This window comes from Notechis scutatus, chromosome 2, assembly GCF_049901735.1.
Source record: "Notechis scutatus isolate UNSWTSFEM ecotype Mainland chromosome 2, rNotScu1.2, whole genome shotgun sequence".
NCBI lineage: Eukaryota > Metazoa > Chordata > Lepidosauria > Squamata > Elapidae > Notechis > Notechis scutatus.
This window is the reverse complement of record NC_142010.1, coordinates 205,894,834-205,912,894: the sequence shown is the minus strand read 5'-3', so window position 1 is coordinate 205,912,894 and position 18,061 is coordinate 205,894,834. Positions and strand designations below refer to the sequence as shown.

Sequence of the window (18,061 nt, the reverse complement as noted above, 5' to 3'; positions counted from 1 at the left end):
ATGCACCATTTTGCCCAATTTAAGGTTACAAGAAAACAAAGAGGAGAGTTTCAGTAATACATCTATGAAACTTTTTCCTACCATTTTATGTATTTTAACATTTAAATAACTAATCATTTTGAGTATTTGCAATGGAACATTCTAAATATTAGTGTGTGTGTGTGTGTGTGTGTGTGTGTGTATTAGTGTGAGATTGTAACCTTTTTATATGGATGTTGTGTAGTTTATTGAGATAAAACGCTAAATCACTTTCAAACCTGTAAAATGCTTTGTTATATTGAAAAATATTATCATCTGCATCAAAGAATATAGAATGTTTAGAATTCTCAGATACTGCATAATCTCATGTTTTATTCCTTTTCTTCCACAAGGAAGAAGAGAATGGCTGCCAGTCACATGCGAACTCTGATGTATGTGAAAGAAATATTGAATATTTCTCCATAACATCGGGGTCTCTTATACTCCTTTTTTTGGCAATAGTTGGCAGTGAATGGGTGTGTGCATTTTCCTTGAACCTTGCTTTCTAAATTGATTTTGGAGGTAGGGGGAGTTCATCCAGAGATTCATAATTATTCTTCCTTTCTCAATCAAAATGACTCCTAAAAATAGATTTAACATATGTAAATTATCACTAAAGTTAGTGCTATAATAATACATAATCCAATAGTAATTTCAGAGTTGTGCTTGTGCATAAGTCATAGGCTAAATTGATACATTTGTAAGTATCATTGTAAAGAAATATAATTGCAGGATGGCTACAGAGAAATAATAGAATTGAGATTCATATTTCAGATCCTATCTAAGTTTAATGCTACAGATAGTCCTTAGCTTACAACCGGTTCGTTAAACAATGATTTGAAATCACAGTGGCACTGAAAAAAAGTAACTTATATAGCTGGTACTCACACTTACAGTATCCCCAGGGTCACAATGATCAAAATTCAGATGCTTGGCAATTGGCATGTATTTATGATATTTTCAGCATCCCAGGATCACATGATCATCATTAATAACCTTTTTAGCCAGCTTCCAACAGACAGAGTCAATGGGGGAAGCTGGATTTCCTTAACAGCCACATGATTCACTTAACTGCAATTATTCACTTAACTGTGGTAAAAAAGAAAGGTCATAAAATTGGGCACGATTCACTTTACTGTTTTGGTTAAAAATATAAATTGGTTTTGAAAAATGAGGAGAAAATAGAATTAGCTGTAGAATAAATCAGGTGGAGAGCTGCCGTATATTTCCTGCTTTGTATTTGAAATGGTTTTGTTTTGCTGAGTGACCAGGCAGATAGAATTCATGGGAATGTGTCACTCATGATAACTTAAGTGAAGGAGAACTCTAACGTTCATTTAATATACAAGTACAGCATCAGAAATATTTCCACAATTGTTGAATTTTAGTTAGTCTTGAAATAAGGAGAAATAAATCTTTTTTCATAATCTTGTCCTGAAAATGTCAGTGGTTGTATTTTAAATTCTGAATGTGCCTTTTGCATGAATCTGCTTAAATGAGGACATTCAAAGAAGTAAAATATCTCTTGATTTTATTACTAAAACAATTTTCCTGTGGGCCATGTTAAACCCTTACTTGCTGTAAAGTCTATGAATTTGGACAAATAAGATGAAATGCTTTCTATTTTTTTTTAACATGGATGGACAAGTCGCTTAGTGTGAACAAATTCAAATAATTTTTTTCATCCTGATTGCTGTCTCTATTAATTGTTTTAATAATAGTTTGCAATTGGGATAGCATGGTGTTCTTATTGCCAGATTGCCATTCCATTCTATATGTACATTATGTTTGGGATATCTTCTTTATCCCATGGCTAAGCTTAAATGAATTATGTGAAAATAATTTGGACACATATTAATTAAGATATTTTTCTTTGCTGAAGTACAGTTCTCTGCTTTTTGATAATTATGTATGGTCATAAACATTTCCCATATAAATAAGTAATTCTAACAATGGAGGATTGTGATTGATGGGAAACCTAAGGACTTTTCATATTATATTGTAGCATTACTATTCTTAGGCTAGAAAACAAATATTTTGAATATATTTGAAATATCTTTAGGATTCAAAGTCTTAGAAACCCCCCCCCCTCCAAAAAAAAATGTGCATTAAGTATTTTGGAGGTAGCAAGGGTTCCCACACCTTTTAAATGAACTATTTGAATAAAAAGTATGAAATATATGAAATGAAATATTTAGAAATAATTTATTTTAACAAGATTTTCCTTGAGATAATCCATGGTCAGTCATTCCAAGTTGATACTTGAGAAAACTTCAGACATTATGAATATGCGCTATGACAACTTTAAGAGAGACTGTGCTTTCAAATATAGTCTGTTACAGGTCCAGATGTAGCTTAACATTTTGATTGAGATGCAAGAAATACATGCAATACATTTCAAATTATGAGAAGCTATCTGTTAGTCAATATACAGGCAGTTTTCCTAATAGTAACTGTAGAGTTGCAGGAATGTCTTTATCTTGGATGGCAAACCTCAGAGAAAAGAATGTTTCCAAGCAAATACAACTCAGGCAAACAAAGTTACTCATCTAAAGGAGGATTAGAGAGAGGAAGTAAACATATGTTGGACTTTGACTAGAGATCATTAATTGTGTTAGTTACTATGCTGAACAATAACGAAAGTCAAGCAGAAACCAAAGTTAACCAATGTTGGAGGATAACTAAAATGTGTATAAATGCAAGACTAGACTCCAATAAAGTTCATCATGAATCAGTTGATCATGATCAAACACCTCGACTGCCTCGTCATTACAACAAGTAACATAGACTATTTCTATCAAAAACATTTCAATGTACAGTGCTCTTTTATTGCTTTGTGAGATGCATTGTTTCCTGTGTAGCTCTTGAAAGGACTACAATTTGTTCTATTCAACTTTTCAGCATAGGCATTTCAGCTTGTTAGTGATCTTCAGGAAAATTTCTACATGGTTAACATGTCTTGTAGGACACTCGGTCTATGGACGTATACATAAACACACAGATACTCACCTACCTGCAAATTGTTTTTCTCTCATATGTATTATATTCAGATATTTAGTACAGTAGTTCCTGTAGCATGGTAACCTAGCTGAATAAAGCACCTCTCTCTTTTTCTATTGAGAGGGTCATCATATTTAATTAGAAATTTCCAGAGGTGAGAGGTTTGCACTCTAACCCAATCACTGCAATGTATTCAAACTATAATCGCATGAATTTTTAACATAACCTATTTTCAAACCTGAACTAGCTTTAGTTACTAATACTAATTGAAATAATCATTAAATGCTAATACATAATGTGCATGTTTCCTGTAATAAGGAAACCAAACATTGGGTCTCAAAGCCTCAATGTGTTATGTACAAGCCATTTTCTTTCCATTCAGAAAATAATTGTGGCAAGTTCCACAAATAATACTGTGTATTAAAGTAGAAACTTGACTTTCAAACTCTTCTTTCTTTCCTTGTGCACTGATTCTACATGTGGCACTGTACAGTAAAAGTTTTGAAATATGGCATCTTACTTCCTTTTCTAAATAGGACAAAAATTGCCCAAGATATTGAAAGGCTTATTCATCCTAATGATATTATAGACAGAGTTGTATATGATCTTGATAATCTCAGGTAAGTTTTATATGAAGATCTTTATTTCATAATGGTTATTCACCTATTCCATAATGATTACTTTCCCATTTTAAATTCAATAATTTAGCAAAAGTTAAAAATTAATGGGAGTATGACAATTACCTTGGCTATTTACAGTATAAAGTTATAAAAGTCCAAAACTTGCTAGAAGTAGAGTATTATATCTTTAAGATCAAATAATTTTAATAATGTGTACACAGTAAATATTAAAACTAAATGTAACTTTATTAATTAAAAAACCAGGGTTCATTGTATTTCAATACACAGCTTTCAGGATTTTTTAGTTTTAGGGAACTGTTTTGTATCCTATGAATTATAAATGTCCTGTGGGGTGGGCGGGGAGAACATTATTCCAATCCATCAACGAGTAGTACTAATCTTCACAAGCACTATTGAACATTACTGAGAAGAACATTTCTGCTGTCATTCAACCAGGGAATGAGAAATTCAGTTTTTTTTAAAATCAAGAATTCTTGGATTAAAATTGCAAATTTTAAACTAAATGTATTAAATAAAATAAAATAATAGCCAATGTTTCCTTTTGTTCCTCCTTCTGCTTTCATATTCATAGACAAGAATATCTAATACCGCAGAACAGTTTCGAAGAGCAGAGCTGGAAACAATTTGTTCTATTCACAGTAGTGGATGTAATGCTTGTTTTAACAGACTTATTGATGAAAAGGAGGGATAATGAATGTCTAATGACTATAGGGAGAAAGGAATGATTTTTGCCATTTTTCTAATGAAGCCAATAAGCACATCATGCCATTTGCACAATGTTCACAAAAGATGGCATAAATTGATGAAAATACAAACTTGAACTACTGTATGTCAGGTATCTTATACCAAGGAACTTTATGATGAGATTTCACTGAATTGAAAATACTTAACGTTTTATCTTCCTAATGCAAATATAACAAGGTTTGAGCCTAGGAAAAAACAAGAAAATTCAGTGACAGAAAAAATTTAAAAAATGCCTATACTGTATAATTGCTGATAGTTATATTGATGCTAGAAATCTGAATTATTTTTATGTGATGAAGTCCCACTTTCCTGTAACATAGAAAACATGCTTACAGTTTATATTTTTATTAGCTCACATTAACTATGTTGGGGAACTCTTAGTATAATTTAAACCAATTTAATATACAAGACTTGGCACTCTGGTTCATTTGTATTCTTCCCCAATTAGTCTTCTTCAAATTCAAATTCAGTACAACAAAATAAATCATTTTTAAATCATTGTAATTTTATTTTATTTTCCAGTTGTTTAGTGCCTGATGAAGGAGATGTCTTGAAGTTTAACTCCAAATTTGAATCAGGAAATTTACGGAAAGTTATTCAGATCAGAAAGTAAGATATTGTTATTTTATTTAATCATTATAGATCAGTTGCCTGAATTTTGTAACTTATTTATTTCTGCTCATTTTTAGAAATGAGTATGATCTCATTCTGAATTCTGATATAAACAGCAATCATTATCACCAGTGGTTTTATTTTGAAGTCAGTGGAATGCGAACAGGCAGTGCCTACCGATTTAATATAATCAACTGTGAAAAGACAAACAGTCAGTTTAATTATGGTAAGAGTTAATTTACTTTTCTCTTGGAAAAAAAAGGACACACATAGTACAAACACAGGCATGGAAAAGTAGTTTAGACAATTGTAGATAATACCAGTATGTTAATTTATCACTACAGTTAATTGCAGGATATCAGTAATAGCACGGAAAAGTGATATAGTAACTGCTTTTTTATTTTAAAAAGATTATCAAGTTGAGATAGACAAATTATTTACAGATTTCTAAGGACCAGATAGTAAGATAGAGAACCTAGCATGGAAACCGAGAAAGCATTGAAATGTCAGTTATGCCAAACCATAATCCAAAGGACAAAAACTTAATTTTATATATGCATGCTCTCTTTCCTTTTCTCCAAGCTTTAATTAATCCAAGCTGTAGAAATTTGATCAAACCAGCTTGTCCTTTTATCAAGACTCCAAACAAGGATTGCAAACTGTGGTTGATTTGACTTGCAACCTGAATGGCAGCTTGCTTAAATAATACTCTGCTGTTCCAGATAATAGCTGCTAACTGGTTTTAGTAGTCCAGTTCAGAAGAGAATGCAAAGGAGGTTACTACAAGGGTTATTTTTAAACTCCAGAGTCTAGATTATGCTAGGGCTTTCTGTACTGATCAGTAATTGTATATTGTTGCCATAGTTTTCAAGAGACAGAAGCCAGGTTATCTGACTGTCACTATTAGTTTAATAGCTCATACATACTGGCCCTAAGAACCTTCAGATATTGAATTTACAATGAATACTACAATAATCAAGTTCTAATAATGCTTTCTTATCACAAGTTATCCTCCCATGTGATGCTAAGAACAATGTCTATAGATAGGTATATTTCTTTGCTGACTGTGGGTGGTTTTGTTCTCTAATAGTGTACATTTTTTTCGAAGGTATGCAGCCCCTTATGTACTCTGTTCAAGAAGCCCTGGGTGGCCGGCCTTCATGGATTCGTACAGGAACAGATATCTGTTACTACAAGTAAGGCTAACAGTAAATCTAATGCACTCAGGCTGTATGTACTCCTGAACCATTTTGCAGCTACCTAGTTTTAATGGCAGTATTGTGTGACCTATTTTGACCCCAGTAAGTAGAAGATAGATGTGATAAACTAGCATGAGATTTCATTGTCACTGTTTTGTTTTTTAAACTTTTGCTTGCTTTCTTCCAGAAGAAAAGAAGAGTTAGAAATTTTCCCATTACATTCCCAGTGGGGAATAGTGACATCATATATCACAGGGCACATCACTTGTGACTCATGAAGGCCCAGAGTGTAATCTTCTTTGCACTTTGTAGCTGATAAAGCTGATAAAATAATGAGCAGAATAGAGTAAAGTAGGGTGGGGTAGAGTAGAGTAGAATAGGATAGGATAGGATAGAATAGAATAGAATAGAATAGAATAGAATAGAATAGAATAGAATAGAATAGAATAGAATAGAATAGAATAGAATAGAATAGATCTTAAATGCATTAACTGCATTGATAATGAACATTTTGAAATAAATAAATGAAGACTGAGATATTAAACATTATTTGGCTCAAAATAACCAATACCAATTTACTACATAAAATGATGCATGTTATATATCTTTATAAATGTTTTGTTCCTAGGAATCATTTTTCAAGAAGTTCAATTGCAGCAGGAGGTCAAAAAGGAAAATCATATTATACAATCACCTTCACCGTCACCTTCCATCATAAGGATGATGTTTGCTATTTTGCTTACCATTATCCTTATACTTACTCTGCTTTAATGGTAAATTATTTTAATATGAATACATTCATAATAACTTGACTTATAATTTCATTATTTGATGATCATACCTTTAAATAATTATATTGCTCAGTATTTATCACAACATTCAAAAAGTAAAGTTTTGTATTATAAAATAAATAAAAGTTGAGGTTAAATAATCCTATGGAAGCAATGTCTTTTACATATTTTACAAATACTGTAAAAGGTTTAGTATTTTGCAATGAGATCTCATATTAAGAATTTCAGAGCAAGAAGTTTGTTTGCTTTTTGTTTGTTTTGTTCTAGTTTATTTCAGATATATACAACACTGTGCAGTATATAATAAAGACAAATCTGATCAAGTAGTATCAGCATAGGAATAACAAATATAAAATTGCTTATAATGTAGAAAGTAGACCCCTAAAGGTAAAGGTTCTCCTTGCACATACATGCTAGTAGTTTCCGGCTCTAGGGGGCGGTCCTCATTTCTGTTACAAAGCCGCTGTCCGAAGATGTCTCCATGGTCATGTGGCCTGCATGACTAAATGCCAAAGGCGCACGGAACGCACCGTGGCCTGTTATTTTCCACTAGTCAGGAGAACTTGACTTTTAGGAAATTTGAAACAGGGGAACATCTACTTGATCCCTTTCTTTAAATGAGAAGTTCCTATCCATTCATAGAATAGAAAACCTGTATTTAACTCTTCCCCATAATATCCAACAAAATGGCTTTTACAGCGCAAAGTGAAAATTTAAATGGCAGAAAGAGAGGATTTACCAACATTTAATCTTTTTATGCTGATAAAGAACATTTGCATTGAAATGGGAAACAATGAATTGGCAAGACTTGAAAATAAATAAAATATTTTAAAGATTCCTTTAGTGACAGATCATACTTTTTTAGTTTGCATATATAATAATAGTAGTATTAATAGGTTAAATGCATAGAGAATTTTATTGATGGTTTACTTGCAATAGTTTAGTATTTTTATACACTATTGCTAATGATGATACTACAAGTTCCAATATTATGAGTTACCTATTGCTTATATCTTAATATAATGTATGCTTATATCTTATACAATTCATAAACTCTTTCTTACTAACAATGCAGTTTGATAAATTCAGGCTTCATTATTTTATGTAAGTTTTTGCTCCTATAATTATTTTTATTCCTTCATTGCATCTGCACTAGGACAATACTTAAACAATACTTAAAACATTAGATGTACTACCAGTATTATAAGGAGTGAATTTAGAAATTCCATTAAATATTTTAGCTAGGATTTTAAAATGCTTTATTAAAAGATAAAATTGGCTCTGAATTTATGTACTTATTTTTCATGATGAAGATGCATCTCCAAAAATTAGAATCCACAAACAATCCTCAGCAGATATATTTTCGGCAACATCTTTTATGTGAGACTCTCTCTGGGAATAACTGTCCTGTAGTAACTATTACAGCCATGCCAGAATCAAATTACTATGAACACATTTGTCAGTTCAGTAAGTATGCCTTTTCCTTTTGATTATATTCAGAAAGTTTCAAATCAAATAAAACCCGTGTTTCTTTTGATTTTGTACTGTTTAGTTATAATAATTCATAGGCACGCAACAGAAAAACATTGGCCACAACCGTTCTCAGTTAATTTGATGAATGAAAGTTTGAGATATGCTTCAACAATAGTGGGATTAAGGTGGCATTTTTGTGATATTTGTGAAAGAATACGAAAACCAATTACACATCCATTCTAAAGGCTATAGATCTAGACCAAAGTATTATACAAGTAGTGTCAAAATTAGCTGTAACCTTGCCACAAAATTTAAAATTCAGTGGAATTTTAAAATAACAATGCCAGTGCAAACAGATTCTTCCCTCTTCCACTGAATCGGTTCAAGGAACATTATGCTTATTATAATATTGTGAGATAAAATTATGCTGATTATACCTTTTGCTTTCATAAACTATTATTCTGTATGGAAAACTATTTCATCTTTATGAATTTATAACAAGCACATGTAATGTGATTAATCTGCCAGGGATGTTTTAGTTTATTTTTAAGGTCTTTCCAACTCGATGGCTATATCATGCTATTTTATTTGTGCTGTTTTTAGGAAATCGTCCTTATATTTTCTTATCTGCGCGTGTACATCCTGGAGAGACCAATTCAAGTTGGGTTATGAAGGGAACATTGGAGTATCTTATGAGTAATACTCCTGGTGCCCAGAATTTACGAGAATCCTATATTTTTAAAATTGTACCAATGCTTAATCCTGATGGGGTCATCAATGGAAAGTAAGTTTTTGATTGTATTTAGCAACAGAGTTCATTCCGAGGTAGCTATGTTTGGAATATAGATTTTCTAGATCAGAACTTTTCTGCAAAATGTATCTTCTAGAATCTTCACTAGCTAATACAGCTATGTTATTTTAAGCGAACAGTTACTTTTCTTGACAAATATGTGAATTTATACTTTTTAATACGTCCAATTTTGTTTAAAAATAATACTTTAAGTACATGTTCAGAATCTACTTTCCATAATAGTTTCTCATTTTCAAGTATTGAACCAAAGCTACTGTATAGTACTTTGTGGTGTAATTAAATCAAATATAATGTTAACTCATCCCAAATGAAGATATACCTATTATTAAGCGCAGTGTTGTTACTGTTCCTCCTTCTGACAATCTGCATTCAGGGATGGCTTTCTGCTTTTTTTTTTTTTTTTAATGTACCAATCGGGGGGAAATGCAATAGTGCATTTTACTACTTAGCCAATGAGGAATGCTAAGTTTAGAAGAGAAATAAGTGCTGTGAGGTTGGCATCAGAAGTGAGTCTTAAAATTATCAAAGGACCCTGTAAAGTGTATATCCTGGAAAAACAAATGTAAGCGGAGTCATTCATTCATGGAATTCTGGGAGTTGAAGTCCACATACCTTAAAAGTTACCAAGATGCTGTTCTAGACAGTGATCGCTGTTGAAGATTGGCTTAGTCTTGGAAAAGTTAGAGGGTAAAGAAAATAATCTCAGTATTGATAGGCCAGATCTGTTACCAAAGTGATAAGGGGGGGGAAATGTGGTTTATGCCCCAAACAAGCAAAAGGCTCAAACAGAATCTCCCTAATCACATGAGTATGGAGGTGGATAGGTGGGAAATAAAGCACAGCTGGATTCAGAATATTATATTAGTATAACCAATACAGTATTATTACATTTCAGTTTTCCTATGGAGTTTATTTCTTGATTTGTCTGCTTAGTTATTCTGACAGAATGCTTATAAACAGCTGGTAATCCTATAATGGACAGGGTAGTGTTACATTGCTAACAGGATGGTGGAAGACATCTGGAGCAGATGTTGGTATGACCTAGAAAACTATACCAAATCCAAAGAGTAGGGATCATAGGACTTGGTCCACCTTTTGCAGATGATCTCTGGTGAGGGTTGAAGATGACAGAAAAAAAGAGGTTTACTCGTCAGCTGTTAAATTGACAGAAAGAAATTGCTGGCAGCATCTTTAAACCCTTTCTTTAATTCTAGATAGCAGTAGTTTTAGAACTACAGAGGGATAATACACATTAAAAGTATTAAATATAAAGCATAAATGTGCACAGAGAAGCTCAAGCCACCTTGCTTATCTTTGGATGGATAAAGGGAGGACAAAGCAGTGGAATGAGCATTCTGGTTGTAAATTACTGTATGCTTACAAATCTTGTGTGGAAAAGCAAAACAGGATGCTGCCTATTTGTTTGATTTTAAAAAACCCTCTGAAATCTATTAAATCCCAAGAATGCATAGAAGGTTCCAGTCACATTTGCAGTAAGGCTGACTTCAATGGGCAAAATATACTAACAATTCCTCAGGGAAGTTCCTCTTAGTATAATTTGCTTTCTTTGTCAATGACAGTCCAAAAAAGTTAATTCTTCTGCTATTGCATGAGGCTTGTCACAATATTAAAAATAATTTAATCTAAATCTGGGAATAGGCAAATAGCTATTAATATGAAGCACATTTTTACTCCTGAATCTGTAGAATTTCCTTCCATGAATCTTGTTCCTGTATTGTATTAATATCTGTAAGATTTAAGTATAATCCTTTGTGTATTCTGCTCAATTCAGTGGGATTTATTCTCTGCATAATTTCTCCCCTGGGCTGACTGAAGCCAAATATCCTATCCCTCATGTTATTAGTCTGATTTCAGCCAAGTCTGCTACACTTAACACAGCTGGTTTTTATTTAAAAGTAATAATGAACTATTCAGTTCTAAGGAAGAAGCCTCATCTGTTGGGCTTTGACAAGGTCCAGCAGAGTTTTTCTTATCCTGAAATGGCCTAACTTTATTTTTAATACTGAGGAAAACTGTCTTTTTGTTTGTTTTCTACAAAATCAGAGGACTAGTGTTTCTTTCATTTCCATGATGTAAATAACTTTTGCCGTATCTAGTGTCATGCTTTGAAGTTCACACAATCAAAGAGCATTTATCTCTCTGATTTAAACTTCATGGAAAGATAAATGACACAATTCATTTGGATTAATAAGCTTTAAACCCTTTATTCAGAATCTGAATCACTCTGGGAATTAAAGAGTTGACTCTTATTTTCAATGTTACATAATTGAGAGTTTCAGTTGACCTTTCAAAGTACCTCAGACACCTTCAGAACAATTTATAGATGGAATTTATAATATTAAAAATGAAAATCCAGATTTAGTAATGCTTAATGTATACCCTGTGAAATCAAGAAAACATGATAAAGGTCCTGTGATTTCACTGCTTCTATTCTAAACTTCAATAACTCTGAATGTAAGACTGATGAGATAAAGGATAACTTTTTCTGCAAATGAGCGCTTTCTGAAATGCCACTCTAGCTATAATACAAAAACAAAAGGAAAAAACATAAAATTGGTGGAAACCTAGAAAGTAAATCAATGACACTTCTGAAAAACTATTTTCTCCTATTTGCAGTTTAAATTATTGTCTCCTATTCACAATTTAAAAAGTGTCTGCTGTTGGGGCCATTTGTCAAGGGTGGTTTGGCAAAAGAATACAGAATACAGGGGTGTTCACTTTGTCTTTCTTTCCACCAATTTAATTCAGTTTAGCTGACTTAAAATATTAAATGCTGGAAACAACACTTTACAGCTGAAGTGTCCAACCGTGTCACCTTTAAGACCTGTAGACATGCTAGCTAGAGAATTCTGGGAGTTGACATCCACAGGTCTTAAAGTTGCCAATGTTGAACATCCCTGCTTTAGAAGAAGTTCCTTTACCTTGATACGCTTGCAGTGAAATTGTTAACATCTGCACAAATTTTAACATTCATTTTCTTGGATAATGAAATAATTATAATGGAAGGCTTCTTAATTTTTGTTTTATAGTCATCGCTGTTCTTTAAGTGGGGAGGATTTGAATAGGCAGTGGCAAAACCCAAACCCGGATCTGCACCCCACAATTTATCATGCCAAAGGTTTGCTTCAATATTTGGCAGCTATAAAACGTTTGCCATTGGTAAGCATGTGTTTCCTTAGTTTAAAAAAAGCCACTTAAAATGTGATCTTTACATTTAAAGGATGTGCAGGTAATAGCAGTTGAAACTCCCTCAACTTTTATTCTTTGTAAAAGCATTGCTTAAGGAATTGCCTTCTTGCCTGTATTACTGGTGGTTTTAGAATTGTGTTGTAGAAAAATCAATAACAGTGAAATTAATTACAGTAACCATGAAAAATGGCAGGAACAATTCAATTCCTATTCTAGGACCATTCATCTAAGCATATAAATATTCATATATTTATAATTTTAAACATGTGAAAGAGGTAGATATGTAAACAATCCATACTGCGTACTATTTCCTCACTAGATTTTAAAATTACTTTTCTTTAAAATTAAACAAAATATGCCTTCAGTAATGGTATATAATACTTTATTGAGTTGTAAATTCACATTTAAGCCCCCCTGAAATTATATTCTTCAAGAAATTTGTGGAGAACTATAACCGACAAGCTTGGTCTAAATTATCTATTAAAATTCTTTTTAAAATGTTAATAAAATTAAATTAATACATCCATCGGAAGATTTCAAGAGTTCATGCCACTTAATGCATCCATTTTCTAAATGATCTTATTGCTTGTTTCTAGATAAATTATTATCAGATATGGATTGTTATATCTGAATTGCATTTTGTGTTGAATGGGCACCTTTAATTTTTGAAAAATCCTTTTTTGTAGGTTTTTTGTGACTATCATGGTCATTCTCGCAAGAAAAATGTATTTATGTATGGCTGTAGCATCAAGGAAACAATATGGCATACAAATGTTAGTGCTGCCTCTTGTGATCTGATTGAAGACCTTGGTTATAGGGTAAGTAGATGTGTGTGTGTGTGTGTATGCAGGTAGATACATGCCTAGGGTTTATGATTTATTTGTGTTTCTTTTATCAGTACTGTTTTCATTGAATAATAGTTTGCTAGCAGTATTGTAAACAGAGGTTAAATTCTGACTAGTATTTAAACAAAATAAACTTGGGAACATGACTAAAACTCAGCTCAGAGTATTTATATTCCAGAGTTTTCATTTAAAACTGCCAGTATCTTCAGTACTTTGAATAATCAGATTACGATAACCAAGCAAAGACACCCCAAAGGCTAATGAATTTATAATGGCATGATAAAATCAGTATCTAATTGATGGGAGAGCTTGAATAGTCAGGAAATGACTGGGATAGATGAAGTAACATCTGACTCAGTATCCATCAATTTCATATGGAAGCAAAAGAAGAACGTGGTGTAGAGACAGGGTCCCCAACCGCCGGTCCAGCGGACCGTGCCGGGCCAGCGGAACAAGCCTTACCGGGCGCTGGTTGCTGGCGCCGCCATCTTTTTTGTAAAAAAGCAATTTTTCGTCAAAAGATGGCGGCGCCAGCGCCGGTGAGCTTTTCCGGTGAAAGCCATTTCTACCCGAAAAAGCTCACCGAGCGCTAGCGCCACTTTTTGATGAAAAATCACTTCCGATGACGTCACCGAAGTGATTTTCATCAAAAAGATGGCGCGCTACTGACACCGAACCGGCCCAGCTGGCGCAGCGGAACCGGCCGCAGCGCGTCGAAAAGGTTGGGGATCCCTGGTGTAGAGGACTAATAATCAGTCTAAAATATTTTTATTTTTAAATTCAACATTGTGTAAATCATTAATTGGATAGTGTTCATCAAGGATGAACGTAAGAGCTAAATCCAACCAAGGCTCATTTTAGTCTGGCATTTTGGCCTCACTTTAGTTAATCATATGCTTATAAGCTGGAAACAGATTCATATTGGTTTCTCTACATATGGCATTTGGATGACTATCCTTCTACTCAGAAGTAACTTTAAGCCTTTAAGGCTAATAATCCTTGATATGCCTGTCCTCTATATAATCTCCTTTTAAAGTTATCTATGTTAGTGGCCATCAGCACATCTTGTGGTAACAAATGTGCTATGTGAAGAAAAAGCGTTTTCAGAAATCTTCAAAAAATACCATGCCATAACAAAGCCCATAGATTTTTCCAGTATCTAGACTAGACTGCACGCTTTCTGATATCAGAGCTATTCCATCTTTGGTTCTGCACTCTCCCTGCTTTGTAACTTGTACTTCCTCTTGACATACAGTATATTCCCTTGTCATTCAGAGGGAGAAATCTGTAGTATTCTGCAGACCTGTGATACCTAAATTTATACTTTAAGGATATACAAGCCACCCAGAATTTTTCTATAATGTTTGTTGTTGCTTATTTCTGGTAGACTCTCCCTAAAATTCTGAGCCAGGCAGCCCCAGCATTCTGTATGAGCAGCTGCAGTTTTGTCGTGGAAAAATCGAAGGAATCTACAGCACGCGTTGTAGTGTGGAGAGAGATAGGTGTTCAAAGAAGTTACACCATGGAAAGCACATTGTGTGGATGTGATCAAGGGAAATACAAGGTAAAGTAGCATTTTATATTAATGCATCTGAAGAATTAAATTGGTACTGTATAGTATACTGCATTCTTCAATTCATTTCAAGGGAGCTTGGAACTATGTCATCTCTTGCACAACATGTGATTTAATGAACATACCCATTAATAGTTAGCATTCTTCTAATGAAGAAAACCATTCACATATCATTCATATATAGTCTAGAACAGTGGTTCCCAACCTTTTTTTCGCCCCGCACCCCTAAAGAAATTTCACTCGAACCTCGCACCCCCGGAAAATAAAAATGCCAACATATAGCCAATATCCTATTATTTACCTGGACTTTTCTCGCACCCCCTGGAATATCGTCTCGCACCCCCAGGGGGTGCGAGCACCCCAGGTTGGGAACCCCTGGTCTAGAATATGGAAGATGCCCTTGTGTTCATTTGGTGCCAACAGTGGTTTCTGTTTGTCCTAAAAAGCATTCTTTGTGGTACGGGTAGTCCTCAGGTTACGATGGCAATAAGAACAGGGATTGCCATCACTTAAAGTGCTGCAGTGTTAAATTGTGTGACATTACGTGACTGTATCATTTAACGATGGCAATTCTGAACTTTCCCAGTTGCTGCTACAATCTCAAAATGCATGGATTATTAAGCAGGAAGAGGTGGAGGTTCTAGATAAAGAACACATGGGTATCACCAGAAGTTCCTGCAGGAGAGGAGGGGTCGAGAGCTCAAGGGGGCCAGTCCAGGCTGTACATGAGTCATGGGAGGCTAGGGGAGAGATTGGGAAGGCCAGTGTAGGCTTCATGAGAGGCAAGGGGAGGGCTGGTATGTGTGAATCACAGGAAACCTGGGAGGTCCATTGCAAGCAGCACATGAGTCATGGGAAGCCAGAGAGGGGACAGGGAAGGAACTGAGAAGTATTATGCAACGTTGCTTATTTTAACTGTACATGGAGGAGAATCTGGGATTCATATGTCATTCCTCCATTTCTGCCCACAATCTTTTTATGTTGGAGAGGATTTTAAGCACATCCAGTTATATTCACAAAGACTCCCCCTCTAGATGTTCCCATTTTGTGCAGGAAGTTGAACATATAAAAATATTGGCAGCACTTGCTACCTCTTCTTTTCTTTCAATTACGCATTTTAAGTAAATAATGAACTATATAGGTGCAGAAAGCAAATTGCACTGAACTGTTTAACGCTGAATGTTTTCTCATTAGGGCTTACAAATCGGGACACATGAACTGGAGGAGATGGGAGCCAAATTCTGTACTGGTTTATTACGTTTGAAAAAATTGACGTCACCACTAGAATATAATCTGCCATCTACTCTTTTGGACATTGAAAATGAATTGATTGAATCTAGTTGCAAAGTGACAAGGTAGAAAAAAAATCATTTTTAAATTTTTTACCAGAGGCTTATTTGGATTTTTTTTAAAAATGACCTATAATGGCAGGCAGCTTTTATTGCAAATTAACTCCAAACAAATTATTGAAATAGGTATCTGGATCCAGATATCAAGATATTACTTGCAAACTGTAGTCAAGGGATTACTGTACGTTATTGTGTTTATGCCTATATGTGAAGAATGGTCAGCACCTGTGTTGTAGTAAACACATTGTTTTGGTCTAGATAGCCGAGTGTGGTCAACTACTTAAATTCTAAAATATAAACCTTGTCAGATACAATATATTTTTTCTATTCTTTAATCTCTTTTAATACCTAACATTACAAGTTTTGGGGTTGGGCTTTACATTACAATGAAATTCTGAGATAAATTTTGGTGAAATATAATGTTAGGTCAATGGTGCCAAAAATGCTTTGAAATGGAACTTCATTTTGGAGTATCTTGCTATAAGGTTTGGAGAAGAGTGGGTTCATTACTCATTTAAAACATTTTAATGCTTTTTGTTCTGGATGCACAGCAATATGAAATGTGTGTGTGTGTGTGTGTGTGTGTGCCTTTGACTCAGGTTTGACTTCTGGTGATTGCCTAAACCTAAACCAGCTCTGTGACAAGATTTTCAGAAGTAGTTTGCCATTGCTTTCTTCCTAGGACTGAGAGACAGTGACTTGTCACCTGGCTGTCTTCATGCCCAAGACCAGGTTATAATGTTAGGTCTCCCAGTTTTTAGCCTGGTGCCTTAACCACTATATCAAATTTGATCTCTGCCTTATTTTTATTTTCTCCCAATGAATAAACTTTGGGAGGCGGGGTGGAGTAGAAAATTGTTTCTTGTAGCATGAAGAAAAAGCCTAATATTGGGAAAGAAAGCGATGCTATTGAAAAAATATTTTCATTAGCTTTCTAAAATTCAGTTGTGCTTAGTCATCCCTCGTATTTTTTTTAATTAATTGGTGCAATTCAGCATAAAATATACAGTGATGCAGGTGTTCAGTATACAAGTATATAAGTGTTCTTTTGCTAAAGTTGACATTCCTACCCAAGGAGAAAAAAATTAACGTTAGGAATAATTAGTGAAGACTAAATGATATCTGTATTAAATGGTTGCATTTCCTGTGAATTACATTCCATTTTAATTAACCAGAGCATTTAATATGTTTGCTGTAGCCCCACTACTTACGTTCTAGAAGAAGATGAACCTCGCTTCCTTGAAGAAGTGGACTATAGCGCTGAGAGCAATGATGAGCCAGATATTGACTTGGCAAATAATGCTGGAGACTATGAGCCTTGTCTTCATGAAGATGGACTCTCTGACTCTGAAATTATGAGGACACATTTGCCTTGAGACATTCTTGGTACATGAAGGAGCAAACTACTGTGGCTTATTTAAAAGGAATATGTTGGGTTATTTCATCTTGGGGTTTTGCTAAAGCAGATAAACTGCAGTCTACCCAGTTTGAAAACAATAAATGCTTCTGGCTTTTAAAACAATTGGCATTTGTTTTATTTGAGCAATTTAATTTTTATCTTAGCATTGAAATTAATTTGTCCCTGGATGTCTGCTACTTAGTGATGCATGGCTTTTTGCTTTCGTCCACATAATCAGTAAAATAAAAGAAGTAATTTCTAAGATGTTTGGCAAATCAGAGAGTAGGAGTTAACCTTATTCTTGTAACATAAGATGTCGGGCTAGTTACTAAAATTCACATACAGTTTTATTAGAAAGATTTTGTATTGTATGTCGGGTTTTAATTCTGTTTTTTG

The 18,061-nt window shown here is 34.0% G+C and overlaps 1 protein-coding gene across 5 annotated transcripts in view; it reads left to right on the top strand.

Moving 5' to 3' along the window:
* The window catches only part of AGTPBP1 (ATP/GTP binding carboxypeptidase 1), a 59,740-nt gene extending 41,955 nt beyond the window's left edge, over positions 1–17,785 (top strand). For 3 of the 5 annotated variants that reach the window (XM_087957887.1, XM_087957886.1, XM_087957891.1), the window contains 13 exons: positions 372–410; positions 3,555–3,638; positions 4,926–5,012; positions 5,093–5,241; positions 6,124–6,211; positions 6,843–6,987; positions 8,319–8,472; positions 9,082–9,262; positions 12,340–12,469; positions 13,186–13,317; positions 14,732–14,908; positions 16,112–16,272; positions 17,465–17,785. In XM_087957887.1, the coding sequence (XP_087814013.1) occupies positions 372–410; positions 3,555–3,638; positions 4,926–5,012; positions 5,093–5,241; positions 6,124–6,211; positions 6,843–6,987; positions 8,319–8,472; positions 9,082–9,262; positions 12,340–12,469; positions 13,186–13,317; positions 14,732–14,908; positions 16,112–16,272; positions 17,465–17,642 (1,705 nt within the window). In that variant the 3' untranslated portion in view covers positions 17,643–17,785. The remainder of the gene's footprint in view (positions 1–371; positions 411–3,554; positions 3,639–4,925; positions 5,013–5,092; positions 5,242–6,123; positions 6,212–6,842; positions 6,988–8,318; positions 8,473–9,081; positions 9,263–12,339; positions 12,470–13,185; positions 13,318–14,731; positions 14,909–16,111; positions 16,273–17,464) is intronic. The other 2 variants (XM_087957889.1, XM_087957888.1) reach the window with 1 other exon arrangement.
* Positions 17,786–18,061: the final 276 nt, after the last annotated feature.